Source organism: Danio rerio, chromosome 9 (genome assembly GCF_052040795.2).
Source record: "Danio rerio strain M-AB ecotype USA chromosome 9, GRCz13ab, whole genome shotgun sequence".
NCBI classification, from domain to species: Eukaryota; Metazoa; Chordata; class Actinopteri; order Cypriniformes; family Danionidae; genus Danio; species Danio rerio.
Window position 1 is genome coordinate 56,792,501 of NC_141029.1, and position 16,442 is coordinate 56,808,942.

At 35.6% G+C, this 16,442-nt stretch overlaps 1 protein-coding gene across 5 annotated transcripts in view; it reads left to right on the top strand.

Annotated features, from left to right (window-relative positions):
- The window catches only part of frmpd4 (FERM and PDZ domain containing 4), a 175,563-nt gene that overhangs the window by 76,745 nt on the left and 82,376 nt on the right, over window positions 1–16,442 (top strand). For 4 of the 5 annotated variants that reach the window (XM_087266272.1, NM_001440745.1, XM_087266273.1 and 1 more), the window contains 1 exon segment: window positions 11,452–11,571. The exons of the other annotated variant lie outside the window; for it this stretch is intronic. In XM_087266272.1, the coding sequence (XP_087122398.1) occupies window positions 11,452–11,571 (120 nt within the window). 5 annotated transcript variants of the gene reach the window in all.

Here is a 16,442-nt window from a genome sequence, read left to right on the forward strand (position 1 = left end):
GAGACTTCTGACAGGGACTCGCAAGTATGAGCACACATCCCCAGTTCTTTCCTCTCTGGGCCGGCTGCCTGTCAGGTCACGGATTGATTTTAAACTATTAATCTTTGTTTTTAAATCCTTAAACAATCTGGAACCATCTTACTTATCAGACCTGCTACATGTATATAATCCTGGTAGGTCACTGAGGTCTTCTGAGGAATTTATTCCATCTATACCAGGGGTGGCCAACCCTGTTCCTGGAGAGCCACCTTCCTGCAGATTTCAGTTGCAACCCATATCAAACACACCTGCCTGTAATTATCACGTGGTGTTCAGGTCCTAATTCATTGGTTCAGGTGTGTTTAAGATGAGTAGCAACTGAAATCTGCAGGAAGGTAGATCTCCAGGAACAGGGTTGGCCACCCCTGATCTATACCAAGGTCTCAGTGTAAGCGAAGTGGAGATCGGGCCTTTGTTGTTGTCGCCCCAAAACTCTAGAATGGGTTTCCACCCCACATCAGACACGCTCTAACTCTGTTTTTAAAAAGCGTTTGAAACGCCATCTTTGTTCCTTAGTATTTGAGCCTTTTTAATGTTGAGGGGTTTGCCTTATGTTTTAAGTGTTATGTATGTGATGTAGATTTTATTTTTAGTGTTGATTGTGTTTAGCACTTTGGGAAACGTTGTGTTGTAAAAAAATGTGCTATATAAATAAACTAACTAACTAACTAACTAACTAACTAGCTAACTAGCTAGCTAGCTAGCTAACTAACTAAAGTTTTCCACTTTTCTCAGAATTCCAAAATTTTTCTCATTTTTTGTTTTTCCTCATAATTTTGGGTCTCACAATTCTTCCTTAAGTAGTAGTAATCTTAGTAGTAGAGAAGCACAATATTTCACAATTCAGTGTTCTCCTCAGAATTTCGAGTTGACCTTTTCCATCTTTTGTGCTTTTCTCAGATTTCTGACTCTAAAGCTCCATTCTCACTGTTTCCCTCATAATTCTGAGCTCACATCTTGCATTTTTTCACTTTGTTTCTCACCTCCGTGAAGTTGGCACCCCATAAAAACAAATAATCTCCAAAACTATGCCATTCGTTTGTGCTACGTTTGTGCTGATTTGTGCTGCAAAAACGAACGTTTGTGCTGGTTTGGGGTCTGAGATATTAAGCATTATTTTTTTTGACCGTGTGACGTCACTTTCCACCCCATGTTGCGCAAATGACTACAAAACAGCACAGGTCGTTTGTGCTCGATTTGTGCTGGTTTGTGCTGTTAAAACGAACACGGTATCTGTTTTCCTCTAGATATAAGCAAAATATTGCGGGAGCCGTGACGTCACTCTCCACCCCGGTTGTCTAAATCGCACAAAACGGGTATCATCCATTAGTGCTGGATTTGTGCTGGTTTGTGCTGTTAAAATAAACACTTTATCTAAGTTTATTGATTAGATATTGCCTAATCAAAACATTTCGGGAGCCGCGACGTCACTCAGCGCCCCATTATTTCCTCTAAAATGCACAGTGCTAGATTTTTGCTGGTTTATGCCACTAAAATAAACACTTTATCTGTTTGTATTGTTTAGATATTGCATAATCAAAACACTTTGGTTTTTAAAATAAACTTTTTGTTTATTTTAACGGCACAAACCAGCACAAATCCAGCTCTAACGGATGACACCTGTTTTGTGCGATTTAGACAACCTGGGGTGGAGAGTGACGTCACGGCTCCTGAAATATTTTGCTTATATCTAAAAGAGGAAAACAGATACCGTGTTCGTTTTAACGGCACAAATCGAGCACAAACGACCTGTGCTGTTTTGAAGTCATTTGCGCAACATGGGGTGGAAAGTGACGTCACACGGTTAAAAAAATAATGCTTAATATCTCAGACCCCAAACCAGCACAAACGTTCGTTTTTGCGGCACAAATCAGCACAAACGTAGCACAAACGAATGGCATAGTTTTGGGGATTATTTGTTTTTATGGCGTGCCAACTTCACGGAGGTTTTTTTCTCACATTTCCAAGTCCTAAGGTTCATATTTTTTCTCAAAATCTTTTTGAATTTTGAAAATTTTGCTTAATTTTTCTTCAGAATGTCTCCATTTCTACTGTTTTCTCAATAATTCCCAGTTTACATCCTAAAGTTTCCAGTTTTCCTCAGAATTCCAACTTTGTTTCACATCTTCACCCTTTCCCTCGTAATTTGGAGTTTCAGTTCTCTTCAACTCAACTTTTGTTTTGACTTTTGTTCTTCAGGATTGCAGGTTTACATCATCTCACTTTTCTCACTTTCTCAAAAATCTCAAAATTCCTCTTTACTTATTTCCCCCTCTGTATAGTACATTGAGTTTACCCTTTCATATTTTCAGTGTTTTTCTCAGAATTTTGAGTTTATATTTTCCTATTTTTTGTGATTTTTCTCAGACTTCTGACTCTAAATCTTCATTCTCATGGGTTTCCTCAATGCTAAGTTTACATCTTGCAATATTTTATTGTTTTTCTCAATTTTAAGTGTCACATTTCACTGTTTCTCAGATCTCAAATTGATTACTTTAGTTTAATTGCTCAATTTCCACTGCTGTCCCAATAATTCCTAGTTTATATCCTAAAGTTTTCCACTGAATTCTAACTTTTTCACATTTTTTCCTCATAATTTTGGGTCTCACAGTTCTCACTTTTTCTCAAAAATCTCAATTTCTATTAGTAGTAGAGAAGCACAATATTTCACAATTCAGTGTTCTCCTCAGAATTTCGAGTTGACATTTTCCATCTTTTGTGCTTTTCTCAGATTTCTGACTCTAAAGCTCCATTCTCACTGTTTCCCTCATAATTCTCAGATTACATCTGGCTATTTTTTACTTTTTTTTCTCACATTTTCAAGTCCTAAAGTTCTATTTTTTTCTCAAAAGCTCAAGTTTTGCTTTATTTTTCTTCAGAATTGTGCCATTTCCACTGTTGTCTCAATAATTCCTAGTTTATATCCTAAAGTTTCCAGTTTTCCTCAGAATTCCAACTTTGTTTCACATCTGCACCCTTTCCCTCATAATTTGAAGTCTCAGTTCTCTTCATCTCAAAGTTTACGGTTTCAGTTTTCAGTCTTTTACTTTTCTCCAGAATCACAAGTTTACATCTCTTTTTTTTTCATTTTTCTCAAAAATCTCAAAAATCCTACTTTTCTCCAGAATTTCTCCATTTCTGCTGTTTTTCCAATAATTCCTAGTTTATATCCTAAAGTTTTCAGTTTTTCTCAGAATTCCAGCTTTTTTACATCTTCACCCTTTCCCTCATAATTTGGAGTTTCAGTTCTCATAATCTCATAATTTGTGTTTATTTCCCCTCAGAATGGTACATTTTGAGTTTACGGTTTCAATTTTCAGTGTTTTAGCCAGAGTTCTGAGTTTATATCTTCATCTTTTCACTTTTGTTCTTCAGAGTTGCAGGTTTACATGTCGCTTTTTTACTTTCTTAATCTCAAAACGTTTACTTTTTCCACAGAATAGTAAATTGTTTACATTTTCATATTTAGTGTTTTTCTCTGCATTCTGAGTTTATTTCCTGCATTTTCTTTAACTTTTTTTTTCCTCAGAATTGCTCCATTTCCTCTGTTTTCCCATTCATTTCTAGTTTACATCCTACAGTTTTCAGTATACCTCAGAATTCCAACTTTGCTTCACAATTTTCACATTTTTCACACATTATTTTGCAATGTAGTATTTGCATCTCAGTTTTCAATGTCTTTCTCAGAGTTCTCAGTTTATTTCTTGCATCTTTTCTTTATAATTCCAACATCATCTCACTTTATTCACTTGTCCTCAAATATCTAAAGAGTCAAACTTTTCCATCCTCAGTATTGCTCAGTTTTCACTGTCAGGATTAGACTGAAAATAAAGTGGTTGAATGTTGTTTATAATACATCTCTTCGTGTGTTCTATATTTACTTTATTCATTAATTTTTACATCATTCACCCGAGTCCCAAAAACATGCACTTTAGGGGAATAGATTAACTAATTTGGCCTGTAGTGGGTGTTTCCCATGGGTTGCAGCCGGAATGGCATCAGCTGTGTAAAACATATGCTGGAATAGTTGACGGTTCGTTCCGCTGTGGCGACCGCTGTTACATAAATGAACTAAACAAAGGATAATAAATGAATTTTATTTTATTTTATTTTATTTACATTTGTTTTAATTAATTTAATATGTTTTAAAATGAATTTATTATTTTATTTTGTTTAAATTTAAAAAATATATATTTTAATATATTTTATTTTAATTTAATTTAATTTTAATTTATTTTGTTTTTATTTTATTTATTTTTTAAATTAATTTATTATTTTATTTTGTTTAGAATTTTATATATTTTATTTTATTACTCAGACACGTGTTTTCGGATGTAAGCATTGTTTCATAAGGGATTAGGCTGAATATAAAGCAGCTGAATGTTAATTTATAATGCATCACTTTGGGAGTTTTCAGTGCTTTCTTGCATGCCTAATGCATATTAAAACACAGCGCACAGAAGCAGCAATTCAATAATGAATGCAAAGCAGCTCTTACAAGTCTGAAACCTTGTTTCTTTTTTTTAATTCTCTCTGGAGTTTGTGACTAGCAAAAGTTTTTCCTCTTGAATGCCTGGATCTGTTCAGGAGGATTTCTTTCATGGCATTTTAAACCTTTGAGTGTTATTACTGTAATTGAGTTACTGGTTTCATCTCTGACAGACTGGAGCTCATTTCAGATCATATTCCTGTCTGCATCCTGCTGCTCTTGACTCATATCATTACAGAAAATCCAGTTATTTAATTTATTTTTTTCTTAAATTGGTTGCAGCTTTTATATTATTTCATAACAGCACTGGGTGATATAACCAAGCTGTGATTAGTTACATTATATGCTTGTACATTTTCATTCTTTATTATTATATTATAGTATGTGTATGTGTGTGTGTGTGTGTGTGTGTGTGTGTGTGTGTGTGTGTGTGTGTGTGTGTGTGTGTGTATATATATATGTATATATATATATATATATATATATATATATATATATATATATATATATATATATATATATATATATATATATATATATACACACACACACACACACACACACACACACACACACACACACACACACACACACACACACACACACACACACACACACACACACACACACACAGTTGAAGTCAGAATTATTAGCCCCCCTGAATTGAATTTTTAGACTGCTTGTTTATTTTTCCCACAATTTCTGTGTAACGGAGAGCACATTTTTTCAACACATTTCTAAACATAATAGTTTTAATAACTCATCTCTAATAACTGATATATTTTATCTTTACCTTGATGACTGTAAATAATATTTTTACCAGATGTTCTTCAAGACACTTCTATACAGCTTAAAGTGACATTTAAAGGCTTAACTAGGTTAATTAGGTTAACTAGGCAGGTTAGGGTAATTCGGCAAGTTATTGTATAACAGTGATTTGTTCTGTTGATTATTGAGAAAAAAATATAGCGTAAAGGGGGTAATTTTGTCCCTAAAATGATGTTTAAAAAATTAAAAACTGCTTTTATTCTAACTGAAATAAAACAAATCTCAAATGAAATATAATATTTAATTATCATTATTTTATATTAAATCAAATATTATGTTATATTTTAATAAATAATAATAATAATGTATTGTTAAATATGAAAAATACAGTGAATATAGTTATTATTATTATTATTATTATTATTATTATTATTATTATTAGTGTTTTGCCTAATAATATCACAATGTTTAATAATAATAATAATAATAATAATAATAATAATAATAATAATAATGTATTGTTAAATATGTTAAAACAAATTAAGAAAGTACAGTGAAGATATTTATTATTATTATTATTATTATTATTATTAATTTTATCATTATTAATATTAACAACAGTAATAGTAATGTTGTTGTTGTTGTTGTTGTTATTAATATTAAGAAACATAATATTAGAATTTGACATTGTAACTCTGAAGTGCAATACTTATATTTATAGCCCTCTTATTTAAAATTTAGTTACAAGATTTAATTATTTAATTATCAAGCTTTTATTTTGGCCAAAAACCGCAGGGAGCCACATAAAGGTTCTCCTCTGTTGACAGATGTTAATAATTAATGCACTTTCCTTTTTAGGACTTATTCATTCATTCATTCATTTTCTTGTCGGCTTAGTCCCTTTATTAATCCGGGGTCGCCACAGCGGAGTGAACCGCCAACTTATCCATTGAAAAAAGGCTTTAAACACGAGGGCCTTGCTTTCATTTTAAAGAGGACCCATTATGCCCATTTTTACAAGATGTAAAATGCATCTCTGCTGCCTCTAGAGTGTGTGTGTGTGTGTGTGTGTGTGTACACTGACCCTTTAAGGATTTGATCCTAATTGTGGCGTTTGGTGACTGTCGCTTTAAATTCAAATGAGATTGTGCTCTTGTGTGCGTGTGTGCTTCAGTGTGAGTGTGTGCTTGATGCAGGCCCGGCGCCAGGATGTCGGAACTGAGGGGGCATTTTAAATCCACAGGGGGGCACTAGACCTGGTGACTCATTTTGGTCTCTTGTTTCTTTCATTTAGGCTATTTATTCACGTTTATTATTTATTACTTTGCATTACTGCTTAAGTTACTGACCTAAGGCAGTATTATACGTTTTAATAGTAATAATAATAATATGCACAGTTTCGCTATTACTGATTTTATTAATCACGGTGATGCAACAATACCGCTTATTCAGACGGATCATTGCTTCAGTGCCAAACGAGTGCTTTAAATCATATGTTATTTTCCTTATTTATCTCTGTTTTATTTCAAATAACAGGCCTATGAATGTTTAAAGTTTTAGGAAAAGACGTCAAATTATGCCCACACATGCAAGCTGACCCACGATCAGACTATTCATTTAACCGGTAAATAAATATAGTGAAATCAGCTTAACCAACTCATCACGCTTCACGTAGCCTATTACCCAACCGACATCAGTGTTAGGAAAAAGCTAAATGTTACAATCTAATGTCATTTAAAACAATTACTAAGTTACATTTTAATGCATTAGTGTAGCCAGAAAAATACCGAAAAAAGATACCTAATTCACAGTTATTACCGTGAAAATTGTTTACATTTTGGCATGGATAACACGCAACTCAGGCTATATAACTTTTTTCATTATTTTAAATTTAAAAAATAAAGATTTATATTAGGCTATCATAAGTGTGTGTTTTTTTTTCGTGATATTGTCCGGTTGTCATTTGTAAACCATCATAAACCATTAGGTGACTAGGCCTACCCGTCATTTTATTTATTTATTAAGCCTATTTTAATAACTTGTTTGCAGGTTATTTTCATTTTAGGGCCATAAGCTACAAGTCAAAACAAACTCGATATGCTGACTGTATTTTAGCTCTTAAAATAGGTTTACAATATATTTTATGTTGTTTAATTTTGCATGAGCAAATAGCAGTTTAGCCTAAATTACATATTTTTAAAATATTATTATTCAGCCTACCTGCAGCATGTGAGAGGTTTTTCGGTTGATCTGCGGTAAATCCACTTAAGCACGTATACACAAAGCACTATATACCTATTCCATTTATAACACAGCAAACTTGACCTCGCAGGCCGATCATCTTTAAATGCAAAAGGCATTTATTAAGTGTTATACCTTGACTGCTGCTACATAATGGGATGTTTCTCTACACTACTGTAAAAGTGCGCTTTTTAGCAATGTCAAAATGAAAGCAAACATTCAAAGGGTTTTGCATTTTGTCAATTTTAGCTTAATTGTAATCATATTATTAATAATAATAATAATAATAATAATAATAATAATGATGATAATAAATAAATTTAAATATTATTTATAGTGTGACTGTGCGGTGAACTATTTATTTTTATTTTACAAATTCTTTATGAGGGGGCAATGCCCCCCTTTGCCCCCCCTTAGCGCCGGGCCTGGCTTGATGCTTTTGTCAGTCTATGTCGCTCCTGTCGCTGTTCATTTAAAACTTCACATCTATCATCCTCTGAGTCTATGCTGACATTATCTTCAGCAGCTCAAACACTCTAATGGCTAATGGACAGACGGCTGCTTCTCACTCAGGGCTGCTGTTTATGCTAATTAGGGAGAGATGGTCACTAGTGGGCGGGGCTTTCCCCCTCTGATGACACGTACAGCGGGAGAATGTCAATCAAAGCGTTTCATTCATCAAGTCTGATTATAACAAACACAATTAATTCATGTTTATCATTAGAGGCTGGAGATATTCACACACTGCTGACACACTGGTTTGCACACCTTATAAAAAGTAAGTTTTGGATAACAGATCCTCTTTAAGATGCATTTTTGCTGTGATCCTCCTCGTCTGTAGATTGTCAGTGGGTGTTTGATCCAGTGATTCATCTGTACATTCAGTAATCTGCGATTCGATGATGTTGACTGTATGTGCATGAGTCTTTGATCCTGTCAGAATTTGACAGATTTCACAGCTCTTATACCTGCAAGACTGAAACAGGACCATCCTGAGGCTTGCATGACCGCCTTATGTAATACATGCAATTAAATGAGAGTCTCAGATGAAGCCCAGACTGTGTTTTGGCAGCTTTAGAGAGAGAATGAATGTCTTTTACATTAATGCTCACTGACTATGGCAGCACGGTGGCTCAGTGGTTGGCACTGTGGCCTCACAGCAAGAACGTCGCTGGTTTAAGTCCTGGCTGGGTCACTTGGCATTTCTGTGTGGAGTTTGCATGTTGGCGTGTTGGCGTGGGTTTCCTCCGGGTGCTCCAGTTTCCCCACAGTCCAAACACATGCACTATAAGGGAATTGATTAACTAAATCGGCCATAGTGTTTGAGTGTGTATGGGTGTTTACTAGGCATTCGCTGTGTAACTATACCAGAATAGTTGGTGATTCATTCCGCTGTGGAATCCTGTGATGAATAAGGGGTCAAGCCAAAGAAGAATGAATGAATGAATGAATGAATGAAAAAAAGATGATAATTTGTTTTCACAAAGCAGTTATGATTTTCAACCAAGTGCATTCAGAATTTTCGGTTATAGCCTAGAATTTTAATCTCAGTGCTTCCCTAATTTTTACTATCTAAATGGTGTGTTTTTAACTAATGGTTTAACAGGGGTGTCAAACTCAGTTCCTGGAGGATTGCCGCCCTGCAGAATTTAGTTAAGACCCTTATTTGATACACTTATGGCCCGTTTCCACTGAGTGGTACAGTATGCTTCAGTATGCTTTTTTGGTCGTTTCCACTGTCAAAAAGTATCAAAAAGCAAACCGTACCGTGCCACTTTTTGGGTACCCTTTCAAAAGGGTCCTTAGCACAACAAAAGATGGAGCAAGATGCGCAGCTGAAAGCTGTTGGTTTGCAGAGAAACGTCACGAGCAGAAAAATTAAAACAAACGAAGCTGCATTTTTAAATACACAAAAAAGACATTACACATTTTAATGGTGTGCTCACACCAGACGTGGAACGCGCGCATAAATCGCGATATTCACGGATTAACAGACGCGTGAACATTTAAGTTCACTCGCTTCCTTCGTGCGTGAAAACCTCACTTCAGACCAGACGCAGATTTGCCTGACAGACAGGGCTTCTGTCTGCCCGGTGACTGTAGCTTCGTTGCAGAATGACTAACATGGAATTTATTGAGACAATAACAGTGTTTATGTGCTTTACAAAGGCTATAAACAGCGTCGATACGATACGATACGATAAGTCCACTAGATCCTTTCAGAGGTGTTTGTGACTGAGCCGAGCCCAGTTTGATCAACCGTTGTTGATGTCAGCTGTTGGATTTTCCCCGGACACCAACAACAGGCGCTACGTCACAATCACGCCCCCACAAAAGCAGGCTTCTGATTGGTTCAGATTTTCAAACTCTAGCAATTTGCATGAAATATATGTGTGTGTGTGTGTATTTAGGTATATATATATATATATATGTATGTATATTTATATGTGCATAAGTATTTATTTATTTATTTGTGTTTTTTTGTTTATTTACTTTATTAATTTATTTACTTTATTTATTTTTTGTTTGTTTATTTATTTATCTACGTTTATTTATTATTTACTTTATTTTTGTTTGTTTAATATTTACTTTATTATTTTTATTTATGTATTTATTTATTTAAATATATATATATATATATATATATATATATATATATATATATATATATATATATATATATATATATATATATATATATATATATATATATATATATATATGTGTGTGTGTGTGTGTGTGTGTGTGTGTGTGTGTGTGTGTATATATATGTATATATGTATATATATATTTATATATTTATATATATTTATTCATTCATTCATTCATTCATTCATTTGTTTAAATAAATTTTTTATTTGGAGTGGGTGCTGTGCCCCAGTAGACTATTATTATGAACTCAGGATTACTTTGTAACAGAGGTTACGTGCGCTGCTGAAGATTAAAGACACAGATGAGAGGTTTGCAGTGACTGTGGGCTATATGTTGTGTGTTGTTTTTGAACCCAAATAAGGACTAAATGTCTGGTGTGTGTAGTTCTTCTGTAATTAGTAAAATATCGGAGACTGTAAGGGGCTGTGTGTGTTCATATATGTTCATTTATTTATTTATTGTATATAATTGCAGACGTTACAGTAGGCTATTTCACACTGTCATTGATCTGCGGTTATAATCGAATCATGTTTATAGAAAGGTTAGTAATGAACATTTATACGCAAGTATGTATGTGTATAAAGCATCTGTTTTGTGAGAAGTGCTTCTCATATGATATGTGAACGACCCTTGCGGCTTTACTGTGACATTTCCTCGAGCAAGAATGATGTCGGCTGTAACTTTGACTACCATTGGTACCCTTTTGGCAGTGAAAACGCATAAAGGATAAAAGTAACCCGTACCGTACTATACTGTACCACTCAGTGGAAATGGGCCATTACCTGCAGGTTTCAAGCTTAAAGGACTCCATTAGTTTAGTCAGGTGTGTTTAATTATGGGTAAATCTAAATTGTGCAGAACTGAAACAGGAGTTTGACACGCTTGTTTTAAAATGAACAGCTACTAGTCCACCATGAAAACCTTTAGTCGAGGTCAACTTTAAACAATACACAAATACACTTCATTGAACACATAGACATCACCCATATACTGTATAACTGCAGGTTAACTGTGCTTATGTATAATAACTTTAACTGTTAATCAGCTAATAGTTGATTAGTCAATGTTATTAGTTCCTAATAAAGTTATGGTAACTAATTCTGATCAATGTGCACCTAGAGCTGCTTTGGAACATTAATCAATTGCTATGCAAATAAACTTGATTTGAATTAAACAAAATCAGTGAACTTGATTTGAAATGTCTCTGGGTGTTTCTTTTGATCAGTATATTTATTTATTTATTTATTTATTTATTTTTACAGTCACAGGACCAAATCCCCCTGCTGTCCACCGCCGGCCCCCGGGGGTTGGGCTCCCGCTCAGGGCCCTCCCAATGGCTGGGAGATGTCGCTGTCTAGAGAGGCCCGAGATTGCTACGTTAAGTGAGTAAATTGTGCATTTAGCAGTCTTCCACTCCGTACTACTTCATCACTAGGGACGGGCGACTTAAAGGGCACCTATTCTGCAAAAATGACTTTTCTGAGGGGTTTAACCCCAGCCTCCAGCCTCTAATGGTCAACATGAATTAATTGTGTTTGCTGTAATCAGACTTGACTTGTCTGCAGGAACACTTTGATCAACATTCTCCCTTTGTACGTGTCATCAAAGCTCACTATTGACCATCTTTCCCTCATCAGCAAAAACCACTCCTTTAGGGTGGAGATAACAGTCATTTAGGGCGGAGCTATCAGTCCTTTAGATTGGAGATAACAGTCATTTAGGGCGGAGCTATCAGTCCTTTAGGGTGGAGATAACAGTCATTTAGGGCGGAGCTATCAGTCCTTTAGATTGGAGATAACAGTCATTTAGGGCGAAGCTATCAGTCCTTTAGGGTGGATATAACAGTCATTTAGGGCGGAGCTATCAGTCCTTTTGGGTGGGGATAACAGTCATTTAGGGCGGAGCTATCAGTCCTTTAGGGTGGATATAACAGTCATTTAGGGCGGAGCTATCAGTCCTTTAGGGTGGGGATAACAGTCATTTAGGGCGGAGCTATCAGTCCTTTAGATTGGAGATAACAGTAATTTAGGGCGGAGCTATCAGTCTTTTAGCAAATTTTACGGTACAATGCACTCACATACTTTGAAGCAGGCTATGACCGAACACAGAGGATGATCTCCAAGTGGTGGTCTCCAAAATTAAACCAAGAATAGACTTGTGCTGTAAACATCGTGTCTCATTAAGTGCGGTTAATTTTAAATGAAACAAATGAATCATCATTCCAACAACGCACATCACGTGACCACACACACACACACACACACATACACACTCTCTGGCATGCGCTGCAGCATATCTACCCAGATGAGAGCTGTGCTCGTCGGGGTGTTCATCAAGGATCTCCCGCTGGATCTAAGCTCACTGTATTTGTTAAACGTGATATTTATTTCATCTTGTTGTCTTTAACTAACGACATATTCCCCGACTTTGGTCTTTTAAATCTATTACTTGTTCTCTGGTAACGTGTTTTGCCTTGAGCGCAAAGATAAGTTAATAATTAGTGTAGCCACGTACATTCTGTATATTGACTGATCGCTTGCCTTTATTCTCTATAATGTAAAAACTTATTGTACGTTATACTTTTATAATGGCCATTATTGATTAATAACACCGATATTTAGCAAAAGCGAGGGCATGTTTCATAATTTCAATGAAAATGAAAGGAGACAGTGTTGTTATAGGCTCTGTTTTGTTGTGAATATGCACACAGTGAAGATGACACTCATATATGCAGCACAACGCCTCAACATTTCTGCTGTCTGTTAAGTTGTTAATATCAAAATGAAAACAGCAGCTCCTTCATGTTTTTAATTTATTGTTAAGAAAGTGAAACAATGTAGCCAGGATGAAGTGAATGAGGTTATACAGTACTCTGTTCCCTTTGAAGATTTACCGATGTGTCCTCGGGAGTTTGTTTTCCTTATCAAACTTGCGAAGTCTGAACTTACAAGGAGAGGACGCGACTGTGTGTGTGTAGACTACTTAATATTGAGGAAAAGCCCCAATCAGAGAGACGAATGTCTGCAGCCCCGCCTCTGTTTTCAGATGTCTCCGTTTTCCCCCATCCACACTGAGACGGAGCAGCAGCGTTTCAGAATGAAAACAGCCTCTCCAGCGTTTCCAAAACGCTCCGCTTTCGGCGCTCGAAAACTCTGGCGTAGTGTGGACGGATGGCGTAACCGTAGCAAAACGATGCATTTTCAAACTAAAACGCATTAGTGTAAACGGGGCCTTAATCCCAACAGGGAGAACCAGCAGCAATCAAGAATGCCATGGCTTGGCAATCAAAAAATATGATTATAATGGAAGTCAATGAAGTTAAAAACAGCCACCAAGGGTTAACTATAAGAGAAGAGGCTTCATGCTGCGCTGTCAGGGTGAACACTGAACATTCACATGCTGGAGTCGTGCGTCAGCTTTCTGAAGTGACAAACAGGTGAAAGATACTAATGCTGCTTTATTTCTGCACTACTGACGGGAGATCTGAGGGTCTGAGCTCACAGCAGAAAACCCCTCTGTGCACTTTGATGCCTTTTTCTGGCTTATTTTTATTCTTTGAGAGCACTGATGGAGAACACCAGGATTAATATTATTATATCTGCTTCTGAAAATAAGATATGAGGGAGTTTTGCGTTGGTGGGGATTCATGCTTTCTGTCTAGTGCACTTATTTTTGTAATTGGCCTGAAATATTAGGCCTTTTTAATTGTTTTTTTTTTTTTTGTCTGTTGCAGATATTGAAATTCAGGGTGCTTTATTTATCTTTTGTACAGTTTTTGTTTCGAAAAAATGTAATTTTTCAATGCAGAATTGTTTTTTATCACATGTGTTATGCTAATGTTCAGCATCAATACAAGTATTTTTATTTTTATTCTAAGGTTATTGGTCTTCATAGTGACTGAAAGTCATGCAAAATCATATTTCTATAGCTAAATCTGCATTTTATTTTGTTATATTTTAGAGCTGCACAATAATGTAAAAAAAATATTAATAATAATATTACCTATAACATTTGCCTTGAAAAAAATCTATTTTTAAAATTATTTTAAATCATTTATTAATTTAAAGATATTAAAAAAAACAGGTAAAATATAATTTTCAGATCCAGTTAATTCTAATTTAGACTAAACAACTGTGTTAAGCTTCAAACATGTAGGGCCCTATCATACACCTGCTGCAATAAGGCGCATTGTTGGCGTGTTGCTATTTTGAGGAACTGAAATAGACCAACAGCACCATTGATCAACTAAAAGCTGCTCTAAAGTCCAGCAGAGCGCGTTAGTTATGCGCCTATGCAGGTCCAAACACTGCTGAACACACACAGGATGAACAGCAGCACACTAATATCTTTACAGATGAAAACAATTAAGGGATTAAAATATTACAAACAATATTATTTTCTACATCAATATAAACAGCACTGCCTCCATGCCTTTATCACCTCGGGGGGCTTCTTCAGTTCATTCATGATGATCTGCATCTGTATAATGTGAGTATTATTAGCAGTATTATTTATGATCTGCAGATTTATATTCGTTTTAATATAAACAAGTGTAGATGTGTCCAGCTGTGGGGTCTTGGCGATGTCTGCATCACCATATGGGGCATAAGAACAGGACGTGTGTTTGAAATATCTCAGTTTTCTGACCATACTTTATTATTGTTGCTCATTTATTCCTTTGCTGGAGGTCAGAACTAAATTAAGAAATAGATTTGAATCAACTCTTTGTGTTTAACTAAAGGAAATTAAACATGTGAGTTAATGGATGTGTTCAGTGGAGTGAGTTTCCACCGTTTCCTCACTCCACCAAAGTAAAGGAGTAAAGAGTGAAAGTAAAGTAAAGAGAGAGTAAAGAGGCCGATTGGAGGAGGATCGTTTTTAATCATATGAGACTCTGAGTGGTTTAATGCACGAAAGATTCAGTGGCAAGTTTGTTTTTTAGCTTTCAAGTATGTGTATATATATTTATATTCCAAGTTGTTTTAAATGTCTATCTATTTATCTATCTATCTATCTATCTATCTATCTATCTATCTATCTATCTATCTATCTATCTATCTATCTATCTATCTGTCTGTCTGTCTGTCTGTCTGTCTGTCTGTCTGTCTGTCTGTCTGTCTGTCTGTCTGTCTGTCTGTCTGTCTGTCTGTCTGTCTGTCTGTCTGTCTGTCTGTCTGTCTGTATAAATGAATACATATTATTTTTTGTGTTTTGTGTGTCAACAATTGTATAATGTTTCAGTTTTAGTCATTTTAATATATTTTTTTATTATTAATGTACTAAAATAACTAAAACTGAAACAAAAATAATACAATTAATTACATGCATGCGCACAAAGAGACACACACACAAATTATTAAAACAAACTCGTTATTAAAAACTATAATAATATCCCAGCATAGGGCTGCATGGAGGCGCAGTGGGTAGCACTGTTGCCTCACAGCAAGAAGGTCACTGGTTCGAGCCTCAGCTGGGTCAGTTGGTGTTTCTGTGTGGAGTTTGCATGTTCTCCCTGTATTGCTGTGGGTTTCCTCCGGGTGCTCCGGTTTCCCCCACAGTCTAAACACATGTGCTATAGGGGAATTAAGTAGGCTAAATTGTCCATAGTGTATGTGTGTGAATGAGTGTGTGTATAGATGTTTCTCAGTGATTGGTTGCAGCTGGAAGGGCATCCGCTGCGTAAAACATACACTGGAAAAGTTGGCGATTCATTCCGCTGTGGCGACCCCTGATTAATAAAGGGACTAAGCTGAAAAGAAAATGAATAAATATCCTAGCATTATCAAATGTATTATTCATATTGTTGTTGTTATTATTATATATTATTATTAATGTTATCTATGCCTTCATTATTGTGTGATCGCTGTTATCGTTTTGGAGCATTATTGTGTCGGCTTCTTTAATTTCAGGGCTCCTCATGCTGACTGTAAAAGCAAGTGATTTGTGTTTATTTGTAATAATGATCCTCCTGGTCAACAGAGGGCGGGGTTTGTCACACACACACACAAACACACACACACACACACACACACACACACACACACACGCGTGCGCGCGCCGTAGTGTTGTTTTTCTGCCCTTATGTAAGAATAAACACAGGCTTGAGCACATGCAGATCAGATGCAGGACACTGTGAGCTCTGGCAGAGATGCAACTTCACTCTCGGGTCTGTAATAATTCATAATTCATGCTTTCACCTCCATACGGAAGGCTTTTGGTGATGTATATGAGATGTAGCAGCTTATGGAATATT